Genomic DNA, 25,320 nt, shown 5'->3' on the forward strand with positions numbered 1-25,320 from the left:
TTGCGCACAGAGCAGGCTTAATATGAAAATGGCAGGCAGATTGCAGTAATAAAAGCTGAGCTAGTTAGATGAGTGCATGTGTCTATGTACAGGTTAAATGGTAGAATGTCTGGTAGGCAGAGACAGCCACTGTTAGCCTTACAGTCACAGGATATCACTTGCCTGCTCTTCACGCTTCACCTTTTGCAAGTACTAAATTCCCTAGACAGAAAGTCTTGAGTAGACAGAAGCTGTCATCCCCTGTCCTCCTGCGTCTCCAAACTGAATGAGAGTGGCTGAGTCCTCCTTTCGTTCTGTGCTGTGATCCGTACCCAGCCAGTGATGACAAACTTGCTTCTGTTTCTGCCGGCGCCTTTGTCACTACTGTCCCCTTTGGATGGGCTCTTTCATCTAATCATTAAAATCCATGTTTAGTACTTGCCCCACCTGGTTCACTCACCTGAATGTTTGCTACTCCTTTCATCAGTAGAAAAGTGCCTTTGGTGTATTTCTACTATTTTATGTAGGATATACAGTAAACCCCCGCTCCATCGCGGTTCAGTTTTTGCGGTCCCGGTATATTGCGTTTTTTTTTGTAATGTTATTTTACTATATAAATCATTAAAAATGAAATATTTTTGTGTTTTTCATAGCTCTTGCTATGTCTCTCAGTATCTTTTATGTGTTTAAATGAGTTTCTATTGTTTTAAAAGTGTGTTTAAATACCTTAAAATGCTTTTACACGTACAGTGACAGTAAAAAAAAACATGCCTACAATGCATTTTAATAGGGTTTTTCTATTTCGCAAATTTTCACTTTTCGCGGCTGGGTTCGGAACGTAACCCCCGCAATGGAGGGGGGTTTACTGTACAGTATAACTGCTGGTTTGTTATACTGCTTCCTGAATGTGTTTATGAAATGTAAATGGTGGGTGAAATAAACTATACTATATCATATGTCATATGTTGTCATAGTGTTTATGAATAAACTACACGTGCTTCCATTGGAATTGTTTAGTTCAGCATGGTTCACAAAACCTTCTCAATAACTAGGTGCTGTAGGTAGTCAGTTGTCACTTTCATTGTGTGAAGAGATGGATGTGCATGTGAATCATAGGGCAAGCTTTGACAATGACAAATGTTCATCTACGGCTCTTTTTTGCAGGTACTTTGTCCTGAACAAACTTCCTAATCTAAAGTTTTTGGATACCAGGAAAGTGACAAACAAGGAGCGTGAAGTGGCAGGATCCAGAGGAGCATTCATGAGAGTGGTGAAGCCCAAAGAAAATAAGGTGAGAGAATACCAACAATGATAACAAACTTAAAGCAGATAACTGAAGAGAATTTTGAAACAGAGAGTTCTCTACAAGGCCACACTTTAGTGGTGTAACAACTGGACCCTGCTCCACGAAGGCATGCAGGGCCAATCTAGCCATATCAAATGAATCTCTCCATTGCCATTCCCTTGAGCAAGTGTATATAAATTGCTTCATTCAGCCAAGGAAAATACTGTACAAGGTGTATATGGGGGCGGGGGCGGTTGAAGTTGTATAGTGGGATTAGGTACACATGAGGGTTGGGGAGTTTGGATGCAGAGGTAATGGGATGGCATGTTACCTCCAGGGGTAAGTATAGGAGATAAGGGATATCAGTCTGGAAAATGGTATGTGAGATTAAAGCTCAGAGGCCCTGGCTCATATCCTGCTTTAGAACCCAAGTGTGTCAAGCTATTCAGCTGGTGAAATTTAGATGTTAGTGTAACCTACAGTATCTCACAAAAGTGAGTACACCCCTTACTTTTTTGTAAATATTTTATTATATCTTTTCATGTGACAACACTGAAGAAATTACACTTTGCTACAATGTAAAGTAGTGAGTGTACAGCTTGTACAACAGTGTAAATTTGCTGTCCCCTAAAAATAACGCAACACACAGCAATTAATGTCTAAACCACTGGCAACAAAAGTGAGTACACCCCTAAGTGATCATGTACAAACTGGACCCAAAGTGTAATTATTATGTGTGGTCACCATTATTTTCCAGCCCTGCCTTAACCCTCTTGGGCATGGAGTTCACCAGAGCTTCACAGGTTACCACTGGAGTCCTCTTCCACTCCTTTATGGCGACATCACGGAGCTGGTGGATGTTAGAGACCTTGTGTTCCTCCACCTGCCCCACAGATGCTCAAGAGGGTTTAGGTCTGGAGACATGCTTGGCCAGTCCATCACCTTTACCCTCCGCTTCTTTAGCAAGGCAGTTGTCGTCTTGAAGGTGTGTTTGGGGGTCATTATCCTGTTGGATCCTGTGGCCTAGTCTTGGAAGAGAGGGGGTCATGCTCTGCTTCAGTATGTCACAGTACATATTGGCATTCATGGTTCCCTCAATGAACTATTGCTTCCCAGTGCCTGCAGCACTCATGCAGCACTATTAACAAAAATGTGAGGGGGTGTAGTTACTTTTGTGGGATACTGTATATAGATAGGTTTGCCCAATTCCAGAATAGCATTAATATATCCTTACACTGAATAATGAAATAATGATATGAAAATATCCTAGTGCTCTAAAATGTTTAACTTTTGATGTTGTTGAAGATAATTAATTCTGTTAAAAAAGAAAGTTAGACATCTTGATTGTGGTCTGAGCATGCCTGATGTAACATACTGTAGATGAACAATGAAAGAGAGAGAATAGTGCATGGATCTCTATTTAGTAATTCACAATCTTTTGCAAAGGAACATATCAGCACTGTTTGTTGCAATCATAGCTAGAAAGACATAACTGGATTTGTGTTTTATGTATGATTATAACTGCACTATGACCTCAGACCCATAAAAGGCAATTGAACCTGAAAAAAATCTTCTAATACAAAAGATTGGATGCTTCTGTGTATCACCATCTAGAATGGCTGAATGTGTAAACTGAACCTAATGGAGCCTAATTAATGTAGGACTAGTCCAACAATGTTAATATTAACCATATTTCTGCTGTTGTCCTTAATGTGTTATATCTACAGAAATTAAAATAAACTGTTAGCAAACAGAATGCATGTTATAACACACAGTGTGCTACTGGTGAAGTTTTATCACATGCAATCATTAAGTAATGGTGGGTTAGCCGACAAGGTCAGCCAATGATGGAAGCAGAAGGTCTAATGAGATGTTTTGTTTTGTTTTGCTCTTGCGTTGATTTCTGTTGGTACATTTTCCAACAGCAGGCAGGGGGCCATCAATACTGTAGAAAATACACCACAATTAGTGCTTGCTCTCATGTTAATTTCTGCACAGATCCCTGTAATTGTCACTAATCGCAATTAGACAGAAAAAGGCTGCATAGACATTTGCATTGTTCCCCTGTGCTGTGTCTAGACAGGGCAATATGTAATACCACTTTTTATACTACAAGTGTCAGCAATGTAGTTGAGTAAATAAAATTCATTACTAGAGTTCTATGGCCATAATTGTCTAATTGTTTATTCTCAGTGCTTATTTAAGTGGTCCTTTACATTTTTAGAATCCCACCACAAAGCTGTCCTTTAATTTTACACTGTTTTAACTGCAAGATTGTAGTCAAGCTACATTGGCTATATTTAGCTTTGTCAGGACCAACAATACCAGATCTGTACAAAAAGTGTAAAGCGATATGAAGGTTGTACGTTTACCCCCCAATCTCGAACAGTATACGCTACAAAGAATTTAAGAAGTTACAAGGGTTTAACAGATTGTATGCTCAAGGACTTTGCTTTATATTTCAACTGCATATGAGGCTTGGTTCACACTAGTGCAAATTGGATGTGGGTTTCCCTGCATCCAATTCTCATGACAGGAGAGTGTGCCCGGCTCTCAATGGAGCCGGTTCACATATCTCCGGGGGGTGGCTTCAGAGCAGATTGCACAGGGATCCTGTGCATCTGTAGCTCCGTTTTAGGTCCGCATTCAGGCAAAAATTCAGGCCTGATTTGTCACTGAAACGGAGAGCAGGGATGCATCGGACCCCTGCTGTAAGCCGCAACCAAACTAAGTGTGAACCCAGCCTTACCAATGTGTTTAAAACTTTTTGAATGTTACAGGATAAGTTTCAGCTTCCTAGCCAAAAATGTTTCTGTACCTACAACTGTGAGCCTTCAGACCCATATTTAAAAACTTACCTTAATTCCCTCCTAGCTAACACAGATACGAAAAAAGGGTCAGTATATGCCAATACAACGCTAAATGGGAAATACACCAAGGCCCTATATTGAATGACAGCATTAAAAGTCATCCTAAAAGCGTCTCTCTTCCCCTCTGAAAACCTTGAACAACTTTTTATCTTACATAAGATCATAGTGTACCCCTCCGAAATTATCGTCATTGAGCTAGAGGCCCAGCAGACTTAATTTACATGCTGTGGTGTTGCCCCAAGTTTTTCACTACTAGGAAGAGACAGTGCAAATTATATCAACTGTATTCCAGACATCAATCCCAGAGACTTCACTTACCTGCCTATTTGGTTATCTAGATTAGGAACTCTTTTCTCCTGAGATCTCTGCCCTGTGATCAGACGTTAGATTTTTTGGTCAAATTTTGTTTTGTTCAAGAATTCAAGAGTTTTCAAGGTACATACATTTGTTAGTGCATGTAATACAGGTGGTCCCAAGTGTACCATACATTTATCCAGTATATAATAAAAAACAACTGTGTAAAAAAGGTAAAACTAACAGAGTATACTGCACCTAAAGAGCAATTATGAGGATTATTTCAAGTGTAAAGATTTGAGAGATAGACTAATAATAGTTATTACACTGGGAAGTGGGGGGTAGTTGGTATGGGGGAAAAGGTTAAGTGATCTGAAAACGCTTGAAAAAACCCTAATGGTGCAAATAAATTACTTTGTGATCAAAGCTCAAAATGCAGCATGTCCACACGATATGTACTTTTTCTGGGTCAGTGGCTATCTTCTGCCACCAAAGTTTTTATTGACATAATGTCATTCAGTAGATGGGGCTGAGAAGTCATTTTCCAATGATAGGAAATAGCTACCTGGGCTGCTAACAGGCAGTGCTGTAGAATGCCCTTTTTAATTTTTGAAATGGACACAGGAATCATTGACAGTTGTACAACTACAGGGGATGCCTGAACATCGGATATGTAAAAAGAAATTTATGACGTGAATCTATTCAGCCAAAATTATGAAAGCAGGTGCCAGTCCCACCAGGTATGGAGATAGGAGCATTCAGCTTCTGAACATCTCCAACACTAAAGGTGGTTGGATACATACCGTGCAAGTCCACTGGGCCCGGTACCATAAGGACACTATCTTGTAGCTCTTCTCCTGAAAATAAGAAGACATTGAGAGTTTATGGGTGAAAATAAAGGAAGTATCCACTGAAACAAGATAGTGGAGGGGGCTTCTCAAAATGACAAATATTCATTAGAAATTTGAAGCACTTAAATTTGCTCCTAGTGGAACCAACTAGCCAAATGTTGCTCAGATTTATCCCTCAGGACAGAAGTCACATTGTGCTACTGTAGATGGAAACTGTTGTTTCCTAGTATTTGGAATACAGACCCTTTTGACATTTAGAAGATGTATTAGTAGTGACTTGCAGTAACATTTTCTAGAAAAAGGTGTCAGACTGAAAAGGACAGCAGCTGGGTTGTCAAAAAAGGATAGGTGTGTAGGTTGTTGCAATATTTGGACAACCTGTTGCCAGAACAGGCAAATAAAAGGGAATGACCAAAATGTGTACATAAGTGTACCTTTGTGCTCCTTACATCTCTATATCTAGCACAGGTCACTTTGTCATGGAAATAATTTAGTAAGGACGGAGAAGGTCCTTTACCGCTGTGTCAGGATCTTGTAAGTAATTTCTTGATACTTACTGTTAATCGAGGCTTTGTGCGCAAAGAACAGAATTCGGTCTCTTTGTGAATGTGGTATTCAAGTCATTGTAACATTTAGAGAAGTATGTTGGGTCTTGTCGGGGGTATATTCCAATTAGTGAGTGAGTTGCTGGGATCTCCATGTTTTCTATTCTGACGTTGCAGAGTCTGTTTAAGGATCCGTAATATTCATCCATTTGTCAGAGCTAAGAAGATTTGAGGCTTGCATGAGTACCTGTAAAGACAAGTTCTGAAAACTTTAGCTGTAAGACCCAGGGCAAAATCTGGATGGTCAAAAATAGGCGCCAAGGGAGAGGGGAAGCTTTGCAAGTCTAGTAATTTGTAATATCTGTCAAATTCAAGTAAAGTTGGACTGATCAGAGGATGGCATAGAAGATCTTGTATTACCTTTTTATCTGGCCAGGGAATTCCCACCATAGGAGATGGTAAAGAGTCCTATTCAAGGGACACCCAAAGCTTTTTTGGTTCTAATGTGAGCATGAAAAATGTTATTGTAAACCATTAAAAATTATCTAATTTAAACATACCAGATATTTATCTAAGATTGTGCCATAATACATCCAATTTCCAACACTCAGGTATTGTAATTGTAAGGGACATTTGAAATGGATGGCTAGATGGACTCCCTACAAATATTCGGGAACACACAGAGACACAGGAGGGTAGAGTCAAAGCATGTTTGTTTATTTCAGGAAATGTCCCAAGCATATATACAATTATGTTAGAAAAATTAATTTTGCAATAACTGAACAAACAAGATGTTATGACTATGAATCAAGGAGAGCTACATGAAAAATAAAGAATAACATACAGCATGTAAACACCATTAACCCTTCAGTGATAGCTGCAAGTTGCATATGCCCATTCAGATCAAACAGAACCAGCTTCCCCCTTAATGGATTTCTATATAACATGGAGTATATAACCTCACAATGGCCATTATTTATAAACCATGTCAGTAGATTTAAACCCTGCAAAAGTCAAAGTACGAGACTTGCAATGAACTGGTTACTACACTGTAAAAATGTAGACCATGAACATACTGTAAAAGATGATCAATGCTTACCTTTCTGTCAGAGGACGAGTCAAATCCAACTTTTCTTCTAAAGATACAAGCTCCAACTCTGTCTGACAACTCTGTGTGCCCCTGCCAGGTGCTGTGGTTTCTTCCGCTGGCTGCTACTTGTAACGCTCCTGCGTTTTACGTATGATGTGGATTTTCAGCTGCAGAAATATTCCACTTCAGTAGTCATGTAGAGAAACGTTGAGACACCATTCCCAACTCTCAATGACTCATCATGTGTGGATGATCTCAATTCAGCAAGTAAATACACACACTCAATAAGATGTTTCCTAGAGTGACTTATGTATATAGTAACACAGTGATGATAGGCTGAAGAGACAGGTTGGGTAGAGATGGTAGATGACAGACACTTGAAAGGAAATGTTCTTGAAAGTAAGATAGTAGCAGATGGGATGCAGATAGGTTTAGCAATCATGTATGGTAGTAGATGACAGAGTAGCAGGTGGACATACAAGAGAGATCAACCCAGTGCAAGAACAGGTGGTAGTAGGCTCAAGGGCTAGCAATCTTAGATAATGCAGATGTAGTAATAGTCCTTAGTATGCAGAGCTAGATAGTGTAAGCTTTAGTATAAAGGTTTAGAGGTTTCCCCTGTGGGGTACTTATCACTAATAGCAATGTAGCAGAGGAGAGGTTCGGCAAGAGCGGATGATCCGGTAGCGGGATACAGGGATCAGCGCAGCGTGGTTCCGACAGCGAGGTATGCTTGCAAGCATGTGAGCTTCAAGACAGGTTAGCATCAAGGCACAAAGCAGTTTGAACGAACACATGTGAGTGAGACGGCGATCTAAATAGCCATCCAGTCCGGCGCTCAGTGATGACAGCATCAGTCTTAAAGGTGTATGCGCACCTTACCAAAAGAGAATGGTGGGGCGCATACACTTATGAAAGAGTAATTAGGGTACCCAAAGGTACCAGAACATTACACTACTTCACTACTGTGTATTCTTGTACTAACTCCACCTCCTGAAACTTCTGCTCTCAGAACCTCTATAGTTGAAAACGCAGGCTCTGTGAATTGTAACGCAGCAGTGCCTATTCACAATCGGTAGTAAATATGTGTCATAGAATTCCAGGAAGTGTGTGGATCTTCCCAAAGTAAGTTTACAAACTTCATGATTGTTCAGATTAATAGCAGTAGGCTATAAATAACTGAAATCCAATGTGGATATGAATATACGATTTTACAATTTGAACACAGATATACGTTAAGTTGGGGAAAAGATCAGAGTACTTTTTCCAATCCATTGCTCAGGGCTTGCTCTACATCTATATTATTTTTTCCCATAACTTAAAAAGGAACTGTATGTATGTTGTGATGATGGTGCAAAATCTTGAGTTACTTTCAATGAAGGCTGACAAATGACATTATATCAGGCTTTTAGGCTGCTTTATTAATCCTATCCATCAGACATGCTATACATTATTTGACAATATACTGTGTATGATATGTTTCAGTCATTCATTGGCAATCGGCCCAGTCATTGGAAGCCTGGTTAGGATGAGGAACTTGCAGCCAGGCCCATATTTCTATTATCTTTTTTTCAGTTCATTTTCAGAAAATGTATTTCTGACTCCTATTGCAGACTGCACAACAGTCTGCTTGGACCCCAAATTAGGTCAATAAATCTGTATTTTGGGCCTTTGTTTAACTCATTCGATTGCTAACCATATTTTTCACATAAACAACTTCTGTCATATCCTATCTCACCACCGATGGACGCTGTCAGATGCACATCCCGGTGTCTCCATATGATTTCAAGTGTGTTTATGGGCAAATATGTTGTATAACTGGTCATTATATATGAGAATAAATTATGTCAAATATCCTCCCTTATGTGTTGATTCAATACACAGGACACTTTTTAAGTTACTTAGGCTATAATTTGCACTAAGTTCCATGATGGATTATCTGTATCTACAATGGAGGGTTTAACTGAACTGACGGATAACAGGTGGAAAGTTTGATTTGGCCACATAGGGGTTAATTGTACTGATGGACAATGAGTAGTGCCTAGAGAATGTGGCGCAAGCCGTGAAGGGGTGTGCATACTCACAACAAAGGGAGGATATTTAAATGCAGTTGCCGCGCAGTGCAGCCACCCCCTGTGACAAAGTCGGAAGTGACGAAACTCATCGGGTGTGGCTACACGGCGACCAGAAGAGACATCGGGATGTGCATCTGACAGCCTCCTTCGGTGGTGAGATAGGGTATGACAGAAGTTGTCTATGTGATCCACATGTGCAAACACCTGAATTGTTTTTAAAGAATGTGAGCAGCTCCCTTTGGTTTTTTTTTTAAATAAATTTGATTTTTGGTTACTATGCCATTGGAGGTTTCCCTTTTGTTTTCGCATTACATTTGACTCACTACATTGTGCGGAGTGAGGACTCTGACATCTACCTTGGAGTTGATTAACTATAGCTTGTTTGCTGACCATGAGAGTGGAAGGCATTTGTAGCTGGTGAGTTTTCATCCATGGAGAGAGGGATCACCTATTGCACGTGAGGCGGTGTTTGGAAGTGGAAGTTTTGAATAAGGAGGACTTCACTTACTTTATAATTTATATAGGTTTGGCACAACATCAGCATTAAGAACAGCACTGGGTGTTTCATATTCCATAGACTTTATTTAATATCACAACAGTTCTAATGAATATAATTTTTGTTTTTATCACAGCGCTACCTGTGAAGAGTGATACACTGTCATTTTTTCTTTGTGTATAAACATAGTTTCACTGCTGCCACCATAAATTTAAATATAAACAGAGTGTTACACATTTCGTTTTGTTTGGCATGGTATATATATAATTTTCATAGTGCAGAGTTTTTTTGCTCTTATATCTAAGTATAATTGGTATAATTGCTAGATTTTTATCATGGCTCCAACTGACTCTCTATTTTGAGTGATGTAAATAATTTACAAGAAGCAGGTCACTGATTGGCAGCATCCCTGCTACTGTCTGCAGTTTCTAAGCTCTGTTAGCTTTTCATATCCAGTTTAATTTTCAGCTTTTGCATAAGTACCCTTCTGACTGAACACAGTTGCATCTGTCATTAGGACAGGCTAGTCCGTCAGAATGATTGAGTCATTCACCTGTGCTTAAGTGAGGATATTCATAAAACTTCCAATAAAGTCTGGCCCTAAAAATCAAAGCAAAGCTATGAATTACTGCGCCTTCCAGCTGTGCCTCTATATACAGAGGAATGTTGGGTACTCCAGATGGCCTAGGGGCTGGTTCACTATGAATTTCCTAACCATTGACAACGTTGCAAGCTTACCACTGCACTGAGTTTGACCTGAAATATCTGTAGGTTAAATATATGCATCATTTTAGTTGTCTTACCTAACAATTGTTTAGAAAGTTTAATGCATTCTCTATTTATTTCATTTGTTTGATTTTTGTTGGAAGTTGTAAGCCTAACTAAAGGAAAAACTGTTTATTAAATTATGTTTATTAAATAAACTGTTTATTGGGCGGGGTCTGGACGCGCTAGAAGATGGCAGCCTGAGAACGGAGCTCCCGCCGCCTCGAGTCCTCACAAGCCTCGCTCAGGGAATACACTGCCGCTAGACCGCTGGTGAAGATGGCAACGACTGCCCGAACCTCCTCGGCCACCCGCTCTCGATCCCCGCGGGATCCGGCAAGTAAGCTGAGCCCCAGCATCCCGGAGCTCTTTCGCACGCAGGCCGCAACCATGTCTCAGCCCGGGCTTTCCTCCGCCTCTGCCTCTCTCCCCTCATCCCCTGCCCGCTCCTATGCGGCGGCCGCATCGGGGGGGCAGAGTCGGCTTCTGCTCCTCCACCTGCACCGAGGCAGCTCTGCATGGAGGATCTCCACCTCATCGCTGCAGACATCAAAAATACCTTGGGAGCGGCCATCTTGGAGCTGAGGGAAGACATCCGCTCCCTTACAGGCCGGGTGCAGGAGGTTGAAAATACCACTGCACAGCAGGACGTAGCCATTAGAGACTTGTACCTTAAATCAGACTCCCACCTGTTGCAGATGCGGGATATGCAGCGCCATATGGAGGACCTGGATAACCGGGGTAGGCGCCATAACCTGCGGATCCGAGGCTTACCGGAGGCAGTAGAGGGTGAACACCTTACCCCCACAGTGACTGCACTTTTCAACTCCTTGCTGGACAGGCCTCCACTGTCCCCCATCGATATGGAGCGTGTTCATAGAGCTTTGCGGCCCCGGGGACGGGAGGGTGAACCTCCACGCGACGTGGTGTGTTGCCTGGTGGACTATCGTCTCAAGGAAGACATTTTGCGGAAGGCCAGGGGAAGGCAACATATAGACTGTGAAGGGACACCTGTGCAACTTTACCAAGACCTGTCTGGAATTACTTTGCAACGCAGGCGTGAACTCAGGCCCCTGCTGGATGTCTTGAGAGCGCGCAACATAACCTACAAGTGGAAGTTCCCCTTCTGCCTAGCTGCATCCCTGCAGAATCGCACGGCTCTCCTTAGGGTGCCTGAAGACCTCCCTCATTTTTGCTCCACTCTGGGGATCCCTTTCATGGCACTTCCGAATTGGTACGCCGAATTCAGGAATGCAGCTGACCTTGATCCGCCTCGGGGGGATGAACCAATGGAGGCCCAGGAAGTTGGCTTTCGCAGGCCCCGCTCGCCCTCTGGGAACAGACCGGCGAGAGAGGGAGCTGGACCCGCTATGGTTTGCAGCCCTACCAAACCTCCCCAGCGGAGCAGGGCTCGGAAGAACAACTGATCTGCTGTGACTGATATGGGGTGTTACCCTCTGTTGAGGCACTTGGACTTACATTGTTCTTTGTTCATCTACTCCTCCCCTCCCCCCTTCGTTAGCATGGAGTGCTCATTTCACAGGACCCTATGCTGATACATCCTCCATTTCAATCAGGAGCACTGGCGGAACCCGACGGAGCCCTGGAATGACTCCATATCCTCACCGCAACTGACGACATGATTAGTCCTGGTTTGTCACTGTTTCCCTGGATTGCTGCTGGAACTGATGTTGTTTCCCCTCTGCATCGTCCTGCGGTGTTGGCTATACTTTGAACCCCCTTTGGCTCTCACAGACTGTGACTAGGTAACTTCCCACCCTCGCCCTCTTGGTCACCTTCGGCTAACTGCCTTTGTCCCGGGACTCTGGCACCGGCCCTGGGGTGCTACCTCAACGAGTAGAAGTCTTTTGCTAGCCTTTGATAGCCACTGGACCTTTGCCTACTTGCAATGATCCCGTTGTGTTACGATGGAACGATTAGAAGGACACGATAGGGCCTTTGAGGGGTGGGTTAGTAGACAGGTGACGCTCTGGCATATACACTGTAATTCCTTCTTTTCCTGCCTATTTAGGGGTTCATAACTGACAGATGCCCTGTTGTTAGATTATATTTGTGAAATGTCCGCTGCCACACGTTTGTTTGGACTGCACGATTCCGCTCTCAGGGTATGCTGATGTGGTTGCGGTGGCGTGCAGGTCAGATATTCGTGTCTCTTCTGTAGACAAATTGGATTGGGGGTGATGTGGACGTGTGCCCCCATAGGGGTCGCCCTCCGCATCGCTTCTGTGTCTCCGCACCCTCTGTTGGCGCCTATTGCTGCCGTATGCTCGCGCCCCGGGAAGTGCTACCAGCGGGTTTTCTGCCTGCATCCGCATGATTCTGCGGGCTGGTGGCTCTCCTGGGGCGGGATGCCTGGGTAGATACCCCGGGGGCTGCAGTTGTTTTCAATGCATGTTGGGAGTGGGCTCTGCCTCATGGTTCATTTGAGTTAGCTCTGGACGCTTAGGGTTTTGTCGTTTTATTATTTGCCTGTCTAGTAGTCCATATTTACGGTCCTGATTGAGTTTTTGAGTTTTTAATATTTTTTTCTTTTAGGATTCCCTCGGGCCCCCTTCCCTCCCCGTCCCTCCCATCTTGGGCCCCCCTTCGGGATTCCTGGAGGGGCGCTCTAGATCTCTTCCTCCCCGCCCCTACCTTACCTGGCTGACGGATTAGGGATGCTGGCCCATGGGGGGCGGGGGGGGGGTCTTCCGAGAGAGGCGGCTGTCGATCTCTTCTCCTCGCTGTTCACCTGCCCAAGCTGGCTTAGTTCCCGGGTGCCCATATGTTGACCGTGTTCCTCAGATTTGGTGCATTCCCCCGTCACTCTTCCGACATGTTGGAATAAGTTCCCCCTTAGGGAGGCGGCCTAGACCGCAAGTTTTTCAATATTGTTGCTTATGTTGTGGTTATTATTGCTACCTTTACTGTTATAGTTGGTATGGACTCCTTTCTTCCCTTACTGGTTTTAGCATACCGAACGCTCTCTGAACATGGGCTCCTGACATTCTGGACTCGAGGACGGGCTCTTTTCGGTGAGTACTTTTTCACCCCGTCTTCTGGTTTGTCCTACTCCAACCCCGCTTAGCGGTTGTGGTCCTGTATCAATTTGTTTAACAGTAACGCTACTATCCCCTACCGCTGAATTTCTTTTTGTTTCTGTTCCCCCACCTGACCACCTTCCCCGGATTCTGATAGTTGAGTCTGGTGGTGGTCCCTTCCCAGTCCTCCACCGTTTTACCCACCCCTCCCTTTCCCCGGTGTGTACTTTCCTTCCCCCTTTACCTCCCAGTCGTGTTTGTTTGTCCACCCCATACGTTTTCACCTGTGCTACTCCTAGTCCTTCCTTGTCGCACTCCTGTCTACCTGTCATGGATACTTCCCTGAAGGTATACTCCCTCAATGTGAGAGGATTGAACATCCCTGAAAAGCGTTCCAAGCTTCTCCTCACCCTTCGACGGACGAGGGCTGATGTAATTTTTCTTCAAGAGACTCATTTTCGCTCAGACAGTATCCAAAAACTTTATGCTAAACAGTATCCTACGGTTTATCATGCGACCTCTGGGGATTCGAAATCCAAAGGGGTCTCCATACTCCTGTCCAAGGGTTGCCACTTCGCGGTATCTGAGTCCTTGGCGGATGAGAATGGGCGCTTTCTCTTCCTTAAGGGCTCCATCCATGGCAGGGCGCTGACGCTGGCTAATGTTTATGCGCCTAACAAACACACAGTCCCATTTTTTCGTTCTACTCTTCAGCGGTTGTCAGACTTTTGCTCCGGCCAGATCATATTGGGCGGGGATTTTAATGTAGCCATGTCCCCTCTATTGGATACTTCTTTGGGCTCTTCATCCGTCCCGTACGCGGCCCTGCGCTCTATCAAGCAGTCACTCGCTACTCTACTTCTCCACGACTCATGGCGTACCCTCCACCCCGGCGTTAAGGACTTTACCTTTTTCTCTTCACCACACAACCGGTACTCACGTATCGATGATATTTTTGTCTCCCAGGATTTATTGCCGGCCCTTTCCTCTACAACTATCGAGCCAATGCTCTTGTCTGACCATCACCCCATCAGTGCTACCCTCTCCTTCGCGGCTCTACCGCATCGCTCCGGAGCGTGGCGCCTGGATAGCTCCCTCTTAACTGATTCCACTTTTGTTAAGGCTCTCTCTGACCGCCTAACGCTGTATTTTTCGGAGAACGCGTCCCCAGAAGTCAGTCCTGTCACTTTGTGGGCAGCGCACAAGTGTGTGATCCGTGGCGAACTCATGGCTCTAGCCTCTAAACGGAAGAAGGAACGGGTGGCTCACACAGAGGCGCTCCTGTCCAAGATAAGTTCGTTGGAACGCTCTCATAAATTATCTTTGGCATCTGATACCCTAGAGGAGCTCACTAAGACCCGTCAGGAGTTGCTGGAGGACCTTGGTAGATCGGTTCGCAGGAACTTTGCCCTCTCTCATGGCTTTTTCTACGAGCATTCCAACAAGTCGGGCAGGCTCCTTGCCAGAGCTCTCCAAAAGCGTAGGGCGGCCAACACCATCCATTCCATTTCCGACTCTTCGGGCAAGGCGCACGCTTCTACTCCCGATATAGCGGCCCAATTTGTACGTTATTACACGGACCTATACAATTTGCCGCGAGTGAACTCGCCTGATCTTTTGCAATCTAGGGCGCATGAGATTCGCCAATTCTTGTCCCAACACTCTCCTCCGCCGCTCTCGGAGGAGGTGTTGGTCTCCCTCAATGCTCCTATATCAACTACGGAAGTTTTGACGGCCCTCAAGCAGTCCAAGCCCGGGAAATCCCCTGGTCCGGACGGATTGACGGTTGGTTACTACAAGACTTTTGCGGATCAACTGATTTCACACATGGTGAGGGCCTTCAATGCCTTCTCCGATGTGCCTACCTTGGGACCGGACTTTTTGGAGGCCCATGTCGCTGTCCTCCCTAAGCCTGGGAAGGACGCGACGTTGGTGCCAAATTACCGTCCCATATCTCTACTCAATGTGGATATCAAATTGTTTGCGAAAGTACTAGCTAACCGCCTTCTTCCCTCCATTCCCGAGGTGGTGTCCCTTGATCAGGTTGGTTTTGTCCCCGGACGTGAGGCGCGGGACAACACTACCAAGGCGATTCATTTACACCACTGGTTGTCCACGTCGCGTACGCCTGGCTTCTTTTTGTCCCTCGATGCGGAGAAGGCGTTCGACAGGGTGGCCTGGGACTACATGTCCGCTGCGCTTGAGGCCCTTGGCTTAAGAGATAGGTTCTTGCGCTTTGTCTCTATCCTTTACTCCAACCCCTCTGCTAGGGTCAAGGTGAATGGATCCCTGTCGGACGCCTTCTCCGTGTCGAACGGTACCAGACAGGGTTGCCCGCTATCTCCCCTGATTTACATTCTCACTCTGGAACCCCTTTTTCGCCAGATTCAGGCTAGTTCGGACATCAAGGGGGTTTCATTGAAGGGAAAGACATACAAACTAGCGGCATACGCTGACGATGTCTTGCTCTTCCTCACTGATCCTCTGCTTTCGGTCCCCAACCTTTTATCCGTTCTTGCACGTTTCCAAGATCTTTCCAATTTAAAAATCAATTACTCCAAATCTCGGGCCCTCAACATTTCCCTCCCTCCCTCTCTCTTACAACTTTGCCAATCCAATTTTCCATTTGAATGGGACCCCCACTCCATCACATACCTCGGCGTTCAATTGCCTAGCTCCCTCTCCGACCTTTATTCCAAGAACCACCTGGCGATCTTAAACACAGTGGAAAGAGACTTACACTCCTGGACGCAGGGTCGCTTTTCCTGGTTTGGCAGGGTCGCCATCGTCAAGATGAACATCCTCCCCCGCCTGCTCTACATCCTTCAAGCCTTACCCATACGTATACCGCCTGCTTTCTTTAAATCTTTTAGGCTCCTGTGCACTAAATTCCTGTGGGCCTCTAAGAAACCCAGGCTTAGTTGGGATTTGCTTACCCGTCCTAAACAGGAGGGCGGATTGGGATTCCCTCATTTACTCAAGTATTACCAGGCATGCCATCTATCCAGGGTGGTGGATTGGCATGCCCATGCGAGGTCTAAGGACTGGGTGTCTCTCGAGGGGGCCTTGGCGTCCTTCCCCGCCCACCACTTACCTTGGTCGGCTCCGTCCAAGATTCTGCGCTCCATCTTAGCTAACCCCCTGACTGGAGCTACTATACGGGTATTTCACGCCCTTCGTGAGCAGCTGGATCTCTCACCGCGGCGCAGCCCTTTAACTCCCTTACATTCCACCCCTGATTTCCCCCCTGGTCTCCCGTTTGTGCCTGCCGAGGGCCCCTCCTCGGACGTACCCTTTCAGGCTCGCCACTTCCTTGACGGCCCTGGACTACTGTCATATCGGGATCTTTGTCAGCGTTTTCCGAAGGCCTCTATTCCTTTCTATTGCTACCTCCAAATTCGTCACTTCCTGACTCACACGCAGAAACTATCGGAATGGGGCCGTTCCCTGACATCTTTGGAGCGTCTCTGTGATGCCCCTGGTCCGCACCGGCATATGGTCTCGATCTTATATTCTATGCTGTTTCCTTCCTCTCACGCACATACAGAGGCTCTTCGGGCGCGATGGACTCGGGAGCTGGGAGTGGACCTCTCGGAAGAGGACTGGTCTCGGGTGCTTTTCCACATGCACAAGGGTTCCCTGAACGTATTGACCCAAGAAACTGGGTATAAACTTTACTCCAGGTGGTATAGGACTCCAGATCTTCTGCACAAATTTTCTTCCTCCAATTCTCCGCAGTGCTGGAGGTGTCTGCAACACAAAGGAACCCTACTACATGTATGGTGGGACTGTCCCGTTCTGCAACCGTTCTGGAAAGAGGTTCAAGCCTTAATCTGCCGTATTACCACGTACACGCCGGACTACTCGCCGGCACAATATCTTCTGCACCACACCTCACTTTCCTACGCCAGCTACAAAAAGTCCCTGACCTTACATCTGATCAATGCAGCCCGGATGTGCGTGCCGTGCCATTGGCTGTCCACCACACCCCCGTCGGTTGCTGAATGGCTTCGCAGGGTTCGGCGGGTGGCGGAGATGGAGGACATCGTGGCCCAAGCCAAGGACTCACACCATCAGTACCGCACAACCTGGGCACCCTGGACACACTTTCAAACGTTACCAGAATTCCAAACCTTGAGCACTTGAAAATCGCTGGCTAATTTGTAATCCTCTTGTTTTGCACTGGGGATACACCCCTTATTCTGGGGTGCTTTCATCGATGTTCAGTTCATTATAACTCTTTTGATGCTTGTCTCCTACCGGAGTGCAATGCCCCCCCCCCCCTGTGTTTTGGTTTTTTTTTTTTTTTTTTTTATACATGTTACCCTCCCCCTCCTCCCCTTTGTGTTTTCCTCATTTGCCCCACTTGGCCCCTTTCCTATACCCCTTCCCAACCCCCTTCACTCATTCCCGCCCTCCCTCTTAGGCCTCTCACTAAATCACTCAGGGTTCTCCATTTAGCACTCTGCGGTGGCTCTGGCTCCACCGATGACGGATGTGGCGCCCATGTTCAGAGATGTCCATACCGGATTCCCCACTCTTCTGCGGTGGATCCCCCACTCTCTGACACAGGTAGCTCCCTTTAAGGGGTGTCGGGTTTGGGGGAACCACTAGGCTTTCTTACAGGTAACCCTCATATTCCGGTTCCCACCAGGTGGGAGGGTGCTCTACCAATAGACCCATATTCCCTTGGCACTCCCACGAGCTCTCTATTTTTGCACCTTGGTGCTATATGTCACTTTATGGGTTTGCCTATGTTCTCTTATTGTCCCTCACGTGCATTGTACTGCTTACCTGTATATCACTTTTGTACTTGCTCATTTTTGTGGGCTTTGTCAAATGCCCATTACTGCCTTGCTCTTTTTTGTACTATGTATGCTTTTTACCTTAATAAACTGTTTGAACAAGAAAAAAAAAAAAAAAAAAAAAAAAATAAACTGTTTATTAAATTATGTTTAAGTCATAGGTGGTTGCAAGCTGTTTGCAGACTCACAAACTGTAAAAAAGGTAAATGAGGTAGCCCTGTAAAAAAGGTAAATGAGGTAGCCCTCGCTAATGTGGGAGGCAGTAGTATTTCCACCCTTAACAACAGAAATCTAGGATGTGAAAAAAGTGAGAAAAAATAATATTGCTTTTATATTTAAAATCTATACTCAGTGCTATATATGCTTATACTGTATATTTGACAGTTTTGTATCAATTTGGTGAACATCTAGCAGTTTTTAAAAATAGTAAATAAATAATAATAATAATAATAATAAACATATAAAGTTGAACGGTTCAAGTCGTTTCTGATGGCAAGCAACCAAACTTAATTGGAGTATTTCAGTGGTTTTTAATGATTTCTGTCACTATTCTGATTGTTTGGCTGCCTAGAACCCCGGAGATTGAAATCTGATGAGAAATTTACTTAAAGTAGACGTATAGGCAAATTTTTTTTTTTTTTACATTTTGGATAAAGTAAGGGAGGGTAATAACCCCTGACAGTTTAATTTTCATCTGTGTCCCATTGGGGAGACTTCCCTTCACTCCCTGTCCCATTGCCAAAATAGGAAGTCAGAGGAGATCCCAAATATTTAAGGAAATCTCTTGGGGCCCCTCGGTTCACCAGAACTAGTGTCCCCTTTGAATATTTCCCCTCTATTACCATTATTACTGAGTGAAAGTAAAACAGGACAAATAGGGAGAGTGAATCTCCCTAACAGGGGCACAGACAGCGATAAAAACTGACAGGTGTTCTAACCATCTCCATTCAGTCCAAAACTTAAAAAAAAAAAAAAAAAAAAAAAGTTTTGCCTTTAACTGGCCAGCAGTACAGTCCATGGGGTTCATTTATTGAAGGCAAATAGGCTGTTCACTGTGCAAAGGAATTTGCATTTTTACAAGGGAACTTTTCCAGAGCTTAGTAATCGTGGGGAAATTTCACTTTTCAAAGAATACCTAATCACATGCAGGGAACTTTTTTAAAAAATTCACTATTGCTTGTACATAATTGGATGATGGAGGTCACCTCATTTACTAGACCAGGAGTTCCCAAACTGTTGGTCGGGACCCACTGGTGGGTCGCGAGCTGTGTTTGAGTGGGTCGCGCAGAGCCGGAAATCACAGAGATCGGGCCCGCCTAAATTGTGCTGTGCAATCCCGCGCAAATTACAGAGAGCCAGAGGAGTCAAATCGCGATGGATTCAGGACCTCGCCCACGCAGTTTACGGAGGCTGGTCTGCATTTCCCACGAGGAGGATACTTACATCAGTGAGTACGTATGTGGGCTGTTATGTAGGATATGTTCATGGGGCGCAGAGCCAGCTCCTTGGTCTTGCTGGTGGCAGCGGTGGTGGCTAGACTGGCGGCGGGATTCTCTCAGCTATAGCGGACAGAGACGGCAGCCTCCGTGTCATAGGAGGACCAGGTGGCCCGGCAGTGTCAGGAGTTCATGGCAGCTTCTGTGACCCCAGTAGAGGATCTGTAAACCAGCATAGAGCTCCTCATCATGGAGACTCTGGGTGAGGTGTGCTGTGCCCTGGAGAGGGCAAACAGGGGATTCACCTTCACTGTGGACGCTAGGAGAGGAAGGAGGGTAAGTGCAATATAGCCTGCTGATCACTGTCCTGGGGTGGTTAATTTCTGTCCTCTGCCTGCCTTATACTGTCTATGAGGGTGCTGATTACCTACAACTCCGCTTATATGCCACACATGCTACAGTTTTTTGACCCCTCACTTAGAACATCTGGCAAGTGTATTCAATAATAAATTGAAAAGTAGTAAATTTATATTTTTAATTTAACATCCCCCTCCCTTTAAAAATATGCATTATTATTTGCATTTATATAGCGCCAACAAATTCTGTAGCGCTTTACAATATTCAATTACAAGCAAGTGGGTCCCAAAAAAAATAACTGTATTCAGAAGTGGGTCTCGGCCCAAAAAAGTTTGGGAAGCCCTGTACTAGACTATGGTAATAATTCCCTTGCAATGTGCAACTTTCCTTGCAAAGTGAATAGTCTATTTTCCTTTTGTATATAAACCCAATATACAGTATCTCACAAAAGTGAGTACACCCCTAACATTTTTGTAAAATATTTATTATATCTTTTCATGTGACAACACTGAAGAAATTACACTTTGCTACATTGTAAAGTAGTGAGTGTACAGCTTGTATAATAGAGTAAATTTGCTGCCCCCTCAAAATAACTCAACACACAGCCATTAATGTCTAAACCGCTGGAAACAAAAGTGAGTACACCCCTAAGTTAAAATGTCCAAATTGGGCCAAATTAGCTATTTTCCCTCCCCAGTGTCATGTGACTAGTTAGTGTTACAAGGTATCAGGTGTAAAATGGGAGCAGGTGTGTTAAATTTGGTGTTATCACTCTCACTCTCTCATACTGGTCTTTCGAAGTTCAACATGGCACCTCATGGCAAAGAAATCTCTGAGGATCTTAAAAAAAGAATTGTTGCTCTACATAAAAATGGCCTAGGCTATAAGAAGATTGCCAAGACCCTGAAACTGAGCTGAAGTACGGTGGCCAAGACCATACCGTGGTTTAACAGGACAAGTTGAGTGCACGTGCTAAGCATCATATCCAAAGGTTGTCTGTGGGAGTACACTCACTACTTTACATTTTAGCAAAGTGTCATTTCTTCAGTCTTGTCACATAATAAAATATTTAAAAAAAATGTGAGGGGTGTACTCACTTTTGTGAGATACTGTATGTAGGAACATCCTGGGTATTCTTATTTCATTTGTGATACACTCTAGGTTAGGGTAAATGGAACTTACAAAATGAAGAACATTTGACAGTATACACATGCTGTTAGGCAGTGAGAAATATTCTCAATAAAACATTGTAGCAAAAAATGGCTGAATTGTTTTTGGCATGAGGGAACTTTCAATGTTCTCATAATTGTTGCATACAAAAACCACTCCTGTTAACCACTTAAGGACCAGGCCATTTTTTGTTAAACAGGACTGTGCTAATTTAACTGACAATTGCGCAGTCGTGCGAAGCTGTACCCCAAAAAAAAATGATGTCCTTTTTTTCCCCACAAATAGAGCTTTCTTTTGGTGGTAAATGATCACCTATACAGTTTTTATTTTTTGTGCTATAAACAAAAAAATACAGACAATTTTGAAACAAAATATATATATATATTTTTTTACTTTCTGCTATAAAACATATCCAATAAAAAAAGTCAAAAATTGAATTTCTTCATCAATTTAGGCCAATATACAGTATATATATATATATATATATATATATATGTTATACAGTCTGCAAACGATGGGATATATTTATAGAATTTTTTTTTTTTACTAGTAATGGCGATGATCAGCAACTTATAGCGAACTGCGATATTGTGGCGGCTAAATCGGACACTAACTGACACTTTTGACACTTTTGTTTTTGTTGGTAATAAAGTGATCACTGCTAAAAATATGCACTGTACAAATGACACTGGTTGGGAAGGGGTTAACATCAGGGGCAATCAAAATGTGTTCCTAGGGAGTGCTTGCTAACTGTGTGGGGGGATGCTTGTACTGTGGGAAGGCAGATATCCTTGTTTCTTCTTAGCAGAAACACAAGATCAATGCCTTCCCTCGTCACAGAATGGTGATCTGCCTTGTTTACATAGGCAGATCACGGTTCTGCCTGTGCCTCGAATGATCAGCAGGTCCCAGTGGACATCGCGTCTGCTGGACCCACTGATTGGACTCTGCTGTGTCCAATCACAACAGGAACAGGTCGCCAGCAGCGCACGTGCGTGCCTCAGACTCGGAAGTGCAGAATGACATACCTGTATGTGATTCTGAGCACAGAAGCCACCGCTCTGCAGTAAATGTTCGTGGGGCGTTTGGCAAGAGGTTTAGGATCCCATAGATAAAAGTCTGGAGTTTCTTTCCAGAACCCTGTTTTCTCTGACAGGCTCTGCATTGTAACCTGTTATAGCTATGATATTAGTCTGTCAATCATTAGGGGAATGGAATAGGCGTATGAGAGTCATGTAGCATTTAGAGTTTGTGCTGAGAGCACTGAGCTACTGGATAGATGGATTAATGGCTATCTTCCATTTGAGCCTCCTCTCAGAGAACAAGTGAATAACTTGTGGTTGAAATGTTGGGCTGCAGAGCGAGCATGCAACAAGGGTTTGTTGTGCATGCCCTTTGAGGGATAGTGTCTTTTCTGCGCTGCATTGGACACCCTCATTAGGGATGTCAGTTTGGGGTAAGAGTACTCTTCTAACTTAGCAGCAGAAATTTAGACTTCAGCCTGAGAAGACCTCCTCGCTCATCCCAAGACCAAAAAGATTTGGTTTAGTTATTAGCAGGCCTCAACATCAAAAGTCACTCCCAAACTAGGTACTGAATTCAACCAAAAATCTTGGACTTCCAAGTCCCCCAAACCTACTGATAATTTATTTTCTTTATCAAAGGGTGCCTCCACTTTCCTAAGTGGGGGGCAGGTGTTAGTCTTTTAGGATACCTGGACAGACTACATCTCAGATGCCTGGGTACATGAGGTGACTTCCAGGGGCTACAAGCTTTCAGCCCCCTCTCTGATTCAGGTCTTTCAACCTGCCTGTTTTACCGTGCAGATTAGCAGATCTCCATGCAGCCTTTGCAGGTCTTCTGTGTGAAGGATCTGTTTACCCAGTTCCTGCAGCAGCAATGTTTTGGGGACTTTATTGCAAACTTTTTACGTGTCTCCAAACTCAAAATGAATTTGGCTTGGAATCCACTAGGTCTGTCACAGCCTCCCTCCATCAGGAAGACTTTCTGGCCTCTGGGGAATTATGGATATACACCTTGTTGGTGCAGGGTACTTTGACACTAGAGCAATCCCAACTCCTGATTAACATTCTGGAGCTGTGAGAGATTTAGTTGTCCCTAGAACACTGTATATCCCGGTTGGAGAGTTATTGCTTAGGATCCAGCCAGACAACACCAATAAAAATGATGGTACAATCTCTGTACAATTTCCATTACATTTACCAAAACTATGGAATAGGATGACTCGCCTATCTATCCATTTACTCTGTATCCAATCAGGCAGGCCCTTGCACTACAACAGGGTTGTCCAACCCGCGGTCCTGGAGAGTTTAGCATTAGGGCCCGGCCCATCTGGAGAGACGCTGGGGATGCCGTGCAAACATAGCAACCGTGGCAGCCTACGTTGATAAGTCAGGCAAATGCACACCTGGAGGGATACTGTGCAAACATAGTTGATGGGTGAAGGGTGTGTGGGCTAATGAGGTCAGCTGGTGAAATCCTTCCTGTGACTTAAAGGGTAACTCCACTTTTGTGGGGAAAAAAAATAGCAAATAAACAAAAAACAATATAGCGTATACAATTCCGATACAAATTATATTGTAATTGAATGTTATCAAAAATGACCTTTCCTTTTCAATCTGCAGTTGCTGTAATTTTCTGAAAATGCAATATGGCTACCTGGAGCCGTTCTGTACACAGAATGTGTACTGACCACAACCCCGGAAACATCATTTCCTGCTTGTGTGATTGGCTCACCAATTTACCCAGAAGTCTGCCTAAGATACAAGTCAGATTTCTGGCATCCCCTGGAACAAGAATGTCATTTTTGGTGAGATACTTCCAATAGGAACACGTCTAAAGGGATGCAGGCCCAGCAGATTTCCTCATTAGTGCGCTCCAGCTGCCACAGCTGATAGATAATTATGAAACCACTCCCATTTGACCCACTCAGCACAGAGAAACAAACAATGATTTCTTCAGAATAACAAAAGGTAGGAATCTGAATCAAAGTTTGTTAAAATCTCTGCAATGTACAAAGATCACCCAGAGGGGAATGTTTTTTTCTCAACAAAAGTGGAGTTATGCTTTAACAGTTTTCATGTCCCAAATCCACATACCAGGAAGTCATGAACTGTTCTAAAAATCATAGAAAGCTTGTATTTCTCTGCTGCAGAGGTACGTTAATGGACTATTGGTACACAGGGGAGCTGGAATTTATTGAAAAAAAAGTTAACTTAGTCTTTAAACGTATATATGTTTCCATTAGGTAACTTCCAAAAAGTATGACTGAGTACTTGTGTATGAGGTGCCATTGCTTGATATGGTACAGGACATACAGTGATACCTCGGTTCACGAACTTAATTCGTGAACTGACTCTGGTCGCGAACCGAATTTGTCGTGAACCGAGGCACATTTTCTCATAGGGTTCAATGTAAATCCGGTTAATCCGTTCTGACCTTTTTTTGGGGGATTTTGAAGCACAAAAATATGAAACAAATTACAATACACATTAGTACAGTATAGTAATGTATAAGGGAGAACACTAACCTTGCTTGAGATGACTTCTGGCATGGAGGAAGGCAGGTGGGAGGCTGTGAAATACAATACAGTAAGTACAGTATTGTACAGTACAGTAGTACAGTACTGTATGTGCTAAAAAGCACACTAAAAAGCAAAAAGTGTCTTCACAGTACTCAGTAATTCTTTCTGTGTCTCTTCTTCTCTCCACGATCTTCCTACAGGAAGTCACGACCATGTGACAGCCTGGAAATAGCATTAAAATGTCCGCAGCTCCTGTTCTTGAACCGATGAGGAGTTTGTGAACCGGAGCATATTTTTATGAACTTTTCTGTTCGTGAACCGAGTTGTTCGTGAACAGAAGCGTTCGTGAACCGAGGTATCACTGTACCTACTGCCTGAAGAGCATCAAGCAAGAGGTCTAATAAGCAAAATCCTGTATAGTCAGATAACTGTTGTGCTTGACTTTTAATGAGTATAAATATTACATTAATTATAATCAAGATAAAGCTGAAGCTTAACCTGCTTCTGTCCTGCCTTCCCTAAAGTAATTCTAAAGGCATAAGTCTTTTTACCTTTATAGCCGGTTCACATTAGCGCGACTTGTCAGGCGACTTGTCAGCCTGACAAGTCGCGCTCCCTCGCGGTCCATTGACCGCTACAGGACCTGTTCTAATAGGAGCGACACAAGATGCTCCGACTTAGAAAAAGGGTCCTGTACTATTTCAGGGCGACCTCGGA

At 44.1% G+C, this 25,320-nt stretch overlaps 1 protein-coding gene across 1 annotated transcript in view; it reads left to right on the forward strand.

The window, feature by feature from the left end:
- Window positions 1–25,320, forward strand: part of LRMDA (leucine rich melanocyte differentiation associated) — a 1,170,541-nt gene that overhangs the window by 720,288 nt on the left and 424,933 nt on the right. The window contains 1 exon segment of the mRNA XM_082268110.1: window positions 1,144–1,270. Within this exon segment, the coding sequence (XP_082124236.1) occupies window positions 1,144–1,270 (127 nt within the window).

Source organism: Pelophylax lessonae (assembly GCF_965119305.1).
Source record: "Pelophylax lessonae genome assembly, chromosome: 9".
Lineage (NCBI taxonomy): Eukaryota > Metazoa > Chordata > Amphibia > Anura > Ranidae > Pelophylax > Pelophylax lessonae.